The 7,396-nt window shown below is 37.9% G+C and overlaps 2 protein-coding genes across 5 annotated transcripts; one reads left to right on the top strand and one right to left on the bottom strand.

Moving 5' to 3' along the window:
- The first annotated feature begins 411 nt into the window (after positions 1–411).
- LOC137252552 (putative nuclease HARBI1) lies at positions 412–3,612 on the top strand. 3 transcript variants are annotated; one of them, XR_010953598.1, is made up of 5 exons: positions 412–665; positions 962–1,282; positions 1,341–1,611; positions 2,089–3,476; positions 3,540–3,612. XR_010953598.1 is itself a non-coding variant. In XM_067788453.1 (5 exons), the coding sequence occupies exons 3-5, from the start codon at positions 999–1,001 to the stop codon at positions 2,746–2,748; spliced, it is 1,215 nt and encodes a 404-aa protein (XP_067644554.1). In that variant the 5' UTR covers positions 413–665; positions 749–887; positions 962–998; the 3' UTR covers positions 2,749–3,612. The 3 variants fall into 3 exon arrangements, 2 of the variants coding, with proteins under 2 accessions (XP_067644553.1, XP_067644554.1); XM_067788453.1 differs by adding an exon at positions 749–887 and having other exon boundaries at positions 413–665; positions 2,089–3,612; XM_067788452.1 differs by having other exon boundaries at positions 2,089–3,612.
- Positions 2,117–7,103, bottom strand: LOC137252553 (uncharacterized). 2 transcript variants are annotated; one of them, XM_067788456.1, is made up of 5 exons: positions 6,936–7,103; positions 6,639–6,849; positions 6,389–6,575; positions 6,250–6,325; positions 2,117–4,628 (listed from the first exon to the last, which is right to left on the bottom strand). In XM_067788456.1, exons 2-5 carry the CDS (start codon positions 6,826–6,828, stop codon positions 4,365–4,367), a joined length of 717 nt encoding a protein of 238 aa, XP_067644557.1. In that variant the 5' UTR covers positions 6,829–6,849; positions 6,936–7,103; the 3' UTR covers positions 2,117–4,364. The 2 variants fall into 2 exon arrangements, with proteins under 2 accessions (XP_067644557.1, XP_067644556.1); XM_067788455.1 differs by lacking the exon at positions 6,936–7,103 and having other exon boundaries at positions 6,639–6,921.
- Between the last annotated feature and the right edge of the window lie 293 nt (positions 7,104–7,396).

Below are 7,396 nucleotides of genomic sequence, written 5' to 3'. Positions count from 1 at the left end.
TTATTATGTATGTCACCGTGAATGTTTGCGTCGCATTCACTCACATTCATATTCACCCAGAATTCTTATTTTATAACTTCTTACGTCTTCGCGTTCTTTCTCTTACGTAGTCACTACGTATTCACTGAGACTGTCAAACCAAATATGTAGCCAGTATAGCCACTTATTACTTTTGTTATTTCGGAAAACTTTGCAGTGCAATTTTTTCGGAATAACATCGTTTCAACGAGCTGGCAATATTGCAGCGAAACACCTGACAATGGTAAAAAAAGAAGACATTGCAATATTGTTTGAATGTTATTTTAAAATCAGTTGCTTGTGTATTTTCCAATATGCTCTTTTATATTGAGCCGTATAGTATATAAATATGTTTAAGGGGCTGTACGCAGTTAAAAAGTAAATGCTCAAGAAATTTTTTGAATTATTTCTTTTGCCTTCAAATAGGAGTAGGCAAGAATTTTTGACATTTGACGATGCATGGTGAATAACAATAGTATAAGAAGAAGAGTTGCAAAATATAGAGAAAGAAATTAATTGAATGAAATAAATAAGAAGTGGGTGCGCTTTTTAAATAAATTAATTAAAAACTAAAGAAAAACAAAATAAAATAAATACATCTACATTGAAGAGGAAGTTAGCTGACAATTTGAAGACATGAGCACTTGGTAAGTTCAGTGATATTCTTTATATTGCGAAAGTGCTAAAAGTATTTGTATTTTGCGTGTCCAACTTCTCCCTTCGTGGCCAGGAGTTTCGGAATGAAAAAATAAGAAGGCTCAAACTCCGACTAAGTAATGTTTGCTCTGTTTAGTCCGTACATCCACTCATAGAAATGAAGCTTCTCGGATTAAACAGGGATATGATGAAATAGCAGCAAGGTCATTCCGGTACATAGACCCAGCTCTTGTGTACTAAAGTTTACTGCCAACTCCACTAATTTTGTTCTTCCATTATGTTACAGGAATGATTTCCTTATCATTTTAAATACAGGGGTCTTTATGGCGGGCGCGGAGCTTGCTCTTATGGAAGGTGCAAGGAGCAGCAAAAAAGTTCCAAGCTGTCGCGTAAGTCCGTACCTCCGAGAAAGAGATGAAAAGGGTAGGTTCGAAACCGACTTCAAAAACCTAAAAAGCTCACCTTCCCTTTTCCAAGAGAATTTCCGGATGACTCCCGCTACCTTTGAGAAGCTTTATGAAATTTTACTACCGTTCCTGATGCGTAAACGAAATACAAGACCGGATGATTTCATCAGCGAGAAAGCTAAACTAGCAATGGTTTTGGAGTAAGTGTGCTCAAATCAGAAAATTTTCTTACAAATAATTAATAATTGAATATAATAGGTACTTTGCAAGTGGAGATTTATGTCGACACATAGCTTCTTGCTATAGAATAAGCAAGCAGCATTTTGGCAGTATAGTGTCGCATGTTTCGCAAGCTATTTGCAAAGCTTTAAAATGCCAAGTAGCGGAATGCAATGAGGAAACAATGACAGCTGTTGCCAAAGGCTACAAAGGAAAATGGAATTTTCCTAATTGCATCGGAGCTATCGATGGCAAACATATTCAAATTAGAGCGCCACCGAAAAGTGGTAGTATTTTCTATAACTACAAGGCAAGTTAAACACAAATGAACATACAAGCTAAACACAAATAAACGTACATACATAATTCGGTTATGGCAAGCACAACAGTCTGTGAGTTGTTAGAACGACGGATATGAGTAGCCATTAACTCGCATACTCTAAAATTGGCATAAATACTCGTTGTATATATTATACTCGTATATTCTAAATCGGACTTCATGCAATCCCACACGCATTTGCCTTCACCGACCGCCAACCGGTTTCGAACGCATCGGAATTGGAAACGCAATCAAAAACGGGTTGAATGCAAATTTGTGGGGAATTGCATTAGGCCCGTCCCACATAGAACGCTTTGCTTAGAGCTTGACTTTGGCATTTATTATTTATATATTAATAAATCTTTATAACTGACAAACTATGTGTGAATTGTTTTGGTGCTCGCAGGTGTATGTACGTAATTCCTATGTTGATCAACTTGAATAACAAATGTTTTATTTTCCAAACAGGGATTTCATTCAATTGTTATTTTGGCTTCTTGCGATGCGTCGTATAAGTTTACGCACATAGATGTGGGCGCTTACGGCAGTGAAGGCGACTCGAACATTTTTAAGAATTCGACATTTGGTTCGAAGGTACTAAGTGATCAATTACCATTTCCTGCCGACACCCTAATAGATGGAAAGAAAGTGCCGCATTTCATCGTAGCGGACGATGCCTTCCCGCTGGGTAAGAGAATAATCAAGCCATTTGCTCAAAAAACGCTCACAACAGAAGAGCGGATATTTAACTACCGCCTCAGCCGAGCTCGAAGATGCATTGAGAATGCTTTCGGTATATTAAGTACAAAATGGCTTTGTTTGCGCAAAATATTATTTTGTTCTCCTGATCGTGCCCAAGAAATAGTGTCAGCATGCTGTTTGCTACACAATTTCCTCTTAAACGAGGTTCGAGAAGAGTACTGTCCAGATACATTTTCTGGGTATGAAACCAACAATGGCGAGTGGGTTATAGGAGAAACCGAAAATTGGGATAGTAATCGAAACGAAACAAGATTTTATCGCGGAAGATCGTCTGATTATGGAAAGTATGTGCGTAACGTTTTAAAAGAATACGTGAATTCAGCACAGGGAGCCGTTCCGTGGCAAAATGTTGCGGCTTTTGTATAAGCATAATTTTATTTGTAGGAGTAGTTACACGCGAGATTGTTATACTGATAAAGAATTATGTGATTAATAAGTAAATTTACATATTTAAAGGTATTATGAAATTATGATTACTGTAATCGTATGTGCAATCAATTACACACGTAATCCTTATCTCCCAGCGCTGATATGTATGTATGCACATTTGCAAGCACGTTTAAATATGCATTCATATACGCTTGAATATGTAAATTAACTTATAAATCTCATAATTCATCATCAGTATAAATTTTTTCAGTATTTTATTGCTTCCCAATAAATTGTTTAAAAAAAACCTACCCAGAAAAAATTTACTCAATATTAAAATATAGCAGATATACCAAAAAGAACATTACAGTAGAATGGAAAACTATAAAAGCATTCAACGTAACGCAGATGGCACAGAACGAAAATTGACACTGAAGATGGCACAACGCCGAAACCGGCTTGTCTCCAAACCAAATTGACAAGGGATGACGGAAAATCGTTCCAAAACAACTCAAATTCTTTCCGACAGACCAACATTAGAAAAGGATAAAAATGGAATTATTTGCAATTTTTCTTTTGTTTTTATATAATTTTCATTAATAACATAATTTATGTAAAAAACCGCATAAATACTGGCGACCAAGAAAATAGAATCAACCTCAGATTTTTAAGAGCTTTTTGAGTATGCAGTTTTGTAGTCCAATTGCAATCATCAGCACCTGAAGGTAATAGTTGTTTTTTGAAACTTTGTGCGCCGTTCTAAACTTAAAGTAGATTCAATTTTCTAGGTCACTAGTGCAGCTGCTCTCAAAAAACCTGCATAAAAACATAAATTTAAATAAATTAGTAAATGAATTCATAACATAACTTTCGCGTTTACGTTTATTAACTTATCAATATTACGAACTTTACACTGCCGATCAACTGAATAGTTTCAAAATTAAAAATGGTTTTATTCGAAACTTATATTTATTTATGAGTTTTCAATAATTTTCATTTAAAGTATAGCGGAATATAACAGATATGTATAAATAAAAATTTCAAAACTTACACAGAGTTCAGAAAAGTTAATCAGAGTTTGAAAGCCCGTCATCAAATTAGAATTACCACAAAACTTGTACGGAAAAAAACGCAACAAACTCATAAATAAATATAAGACTAAAACCATTTTACATTTTTATCCTATCCTGTTGATTGATAGTTTATGAAGGTATATAAAAACTTAAAGTAGAGAACTATTTTTATGATTCCCCGGCTGAGTGGAGGTTTTCCCTATCTTTACTACCGATTCCAAAGCGCTTCAAAACTATTTCAAAATTTTATTGAAGAACTCCCTAAGAATTTTTTTCGGAAACGGCAAATCTCGATAAAAGATATTTTCAACTGAGATAGAGCTTTGTTGATACAACTTCTAACATTGGGCATTCTTGAAAAAAAGTTTGGAAGAAGACGCTCTTCAAAAGTTTGCATTTTAGGTACGTTTTTGTGGCATTTTCGAATCGGCATTCCAAATAAATTGTTGTTCCACTCAGCCGTCGATATATGAAAATAGTTCTTTAGTTTGAACTAAATAAATAATTATTTAGTTTGAACTGGCTTATGAATTAATAGGTCTAGGAAGACTTTTCCCTTTCCGCGCCAACTTTTTGTAACAGCGTGTACATAAAGTTGCAGCATGCTTCATCAGCTACCTTCTTCGGAAGCTGCTTCAGTAGAAATTCGAAGCCTGCAAAAGCTTCCTTAAATGGAGACTCCGACTCAGATTCCCGCAACTTCAACGCATTGCATTGTTTTTCCAAAAGGTCATCGAACTTCTGCCATATTTCCTGATTTTGGGGCTGGCTAGCTAAACGGGAACGTTTCGGTGGTGTGGGAGTCTATGAATAAACAATAATTAGCAAATCAGTATTGGTATTATCTAAAATCGTAGCAATTATAAATGCTTGTGCCCCTACCTCTACCCTCACGTCTATCACTGACACTAACCCTACATCTACCCCTCCTTTAATACTACCCCTTCCTTTAACCATATCTCTACTTCTACCCCTTTCTCTTTACCTACCTCTGTTCTTGTTGTTGTTGTAGCGGTGCTTCGCCCCGTTCAATAAGGTTGTCATCGCATTTTTTTCTTACAAATGCAGCAGTACCAATCCCGTGGACCGGGGTTAGCCTCAATGCCTTCCCGGAGGAGGAGGGTAAGGAGCAGTCCCGTTGCGAGGTGCTGCTCCATTGATGACAACTTTGGAGTGTTGTGTACTGGGTTAAACGGGGTTATACCATGACGACAGCCCTTGGTCAGGAAAAAAAAATTCCGAGTAACTCCGGTAGCTGAGAACCTGCTGAATTGGGAGTTGCCTACCTCTATCTCCGCCCCTACATCTACCTGTAAACCTACCTCTCCCTCTATCACTGCTCCTATCTCTACCCCTGCTTAGCATCCCATCCACCGCATGTTGTTGTTATTCGCCCCCGTTCATGCAAAACCACCACCACTTATAGGTTTTCATCAAGATCATCAATCATAGTTCAAGGAAAACAGCTGTTTCGACAGGGTTGGGCCATAGAGAGTGAGTCGTTAGATCTGTTGGTCCACATCGCAATAAAAAAGTGGTTTGTCATGTGGGGACTCATCGCAGGCTATACACATATCGGACATGTCCGGGTTGATTCTGGATAAGTAGGCGTTTGTTCTACTACAGTATAGAGAACGAAGTTGAATCAGAAAGATGCGCGCCTCCCTCGGTAGTAGGCTACCGTTTGCCGTTCCGGATAACTCCACCAATAACGATGTTCACCGGGCGCAACTCTTCCAATTTTTTTTATCATGGATAAGCTTGCGAGTCTCGAATGTTTCAATTTGTCAAACGGCGGTGGAGGCACAAGTTGTCGGGCTTCCTTCATATACTTGCGGAGATGTTTTGTCACGTTCCTGGGAGGCGGAGCAGTGTCTAATAATTGTCGACCTGGATATCCGGGTTGATGACAATTCATTAGATGCTGTGTGTGAACATTTCAATGCGCTCTTTGATGATTATCGTCTTTGCAGTTGCAGTTTTGGGTGCGGTATTTTGACAGGCGACTACATTGGCTAATTGCTTTATATGTACTCAGCAACGTTTCTTTGCCTTTACCCCAGATGCTGCCAGCAAGGGACTTGAGAATTTTGTTGCGACTTTGTACTTTAGAGGCGACTGCGGTGTCATGTTCGTGGAAGCAGAGGCCACCATCGAATGTCACACCAAGGATCTTGCGTTGGGTGACTATCGGTAACCTAGTACCGTCGATGTGTATATCTAGTTCGTCATTAATCTGCTTATTCCCCGTCGTGAATAGGGTTTCTGAAGATTTGGTTGTCTGCATAGGATACTATTGGAACTACTTCTCTTCTTAGATGTTGCGTTCCTAAATTGAAGAACCCACCGCATCTTTCTTCTCGGCACCAATAGCTATTTATTTATAATATAGAAGATACATACGTATGTATAAACATAAACTTACATATTCATATTGAGAACCAGGGCGTTTTGATGTACTCGCTTCCTCATTTTGGGAATCATCACTGGTAATGAAAGTTCTGCAAAGAAAAGGCAATTGAATATGATTACTTAAAATTTAATGATATTGTGTGTATATGTACCTTCTCTTTTCGGATACATTTGGCAGGAAGGACATCTCCTCCGCAAACTCCCAATCGATATCCTCATTAAAATATGGCTCACTGAGCTGCTCCCCACCGGCACTTCCACTCTTAAATTTGTTCGTGGCCTTCGCCCGGTAGCGGTAGCTTTCCCTCAAGCTCACCCACGCAGCTTTGCACTCTTCCACTAAATAAAAATACTATAAGTTTTCAAATTGGTATGAATATACAACGTATTATACATACTTACCCGATTTACCAAGCGTAGAACCTATCTCATTCCACGCCTGATCCACTGCATTTTTATTTGAATGCAGCGGATCGCCGATATTCCAAATCCGATTTTTTGATTTGACGGTTGAAATAAGGTTGCGCTTTTCCTCGCTGGAAAAGTGCAATATGCGCTTCTGACGCTTGAGGGCTTTTGCTGTGTTGTCCATTCCTGGGGCCTTATTCGCTAACTGTGAGTTTTAAAATGTACACAAGAAATTGCGTAAACTTTGAAATTCTGATTCTGTAAAGCAAAACTATGAACAAAAAAACTCACTGATAAAAAGTCAGTCGATAGTATTTTTGAAAGTCTAAATGTCACTTTTTCTTCAAGAAATAATGCACAACCATTTATTTCTTGGCAAAGAAAGAGTTTACGTGTACACTTTTTCTAAAAAAATCTTTAGAAAATAGTAGTAGAAAATGTATTAAATTTCTTCAGAGCTGCGTACTGCAAAAGAAAATTTCAATCATAAAATTTTTCTTGAGCATTTCTTGGCTGTCATTTTATATGGAATTTTTGGTTTTCTTAACAGCTGCATACGGCCCTTAACATGGAAAATTCCGTTGAAATTCCGCAGGTAGTGTTCTGGCAGGCTTGCGGTCTTTTCGAGTGTGTGTACTTAGTCAAACTGGCTACGAGTTACGGTTAAATTTTGTATGTTTCCTTATCTTTTTTCGATGTACTGCCGGCAATCGATTTGAGGATTTTGTTGCGGCTTTGCACTACAGCTGCAA

This window comes from Eurosta solidaginis, chromosome 5 (genome assembly GCF_040869045.1).
Source record: "Eurosta solidaginis isolate ZX-2024a chromosome 5, ASM4086904v1, whole genome shotgun sequence".
Classification (NCBI taxonomy): domain Eukaryota; kingdom Metazoa; phylum Arthropoda; class Insecta; order Diptera; family Tephritidae; genus Eurosta; species Eurosta solidaginis.
Note: the sequence above shows the minus strand (reverse complement) of the source record. Positions and strands in the feature narration are given on the sequence as shown.

Coding starts and splice junctions, on each gene's coding strand:
- LOC137252552 (XM_067788452.1), top strand. Junction 1,283..1,340: donor AAACTAGCAATGGTTTTGGA/GTAAGTGTGCTC, acceptor TGAATATAATAG/GTACTTTGCAAGTGGAGATT. Junction 1,612..2,088: donor GTATTTTCTATAACTACAAG/GCAAGTTAAACA, acceptor TTTTCCAAACAG/GGATTTCATTCAATTGTTAT.
- LOC137252553 (XM_067788456.1), bottom strand. CDS start 6,828: ATGGACAACACAGCAAAAGCCCTCAAGCGTCAGAAGCGCATATTGCAC. Junction 6,326..6,388: donor AATGTATCCGAAAAGAGAAG/GTACATATACAC, acceptor TTTTCTTTGCAG/AACTTTCATTACCAGTGATG. Junction 4,629..6,249: donor CTGGTTCTCAATATGAATAT/GTAAGTTTATGT, acceptor GTTTATTCATAG/ACTCCCACACCACCGAAACG.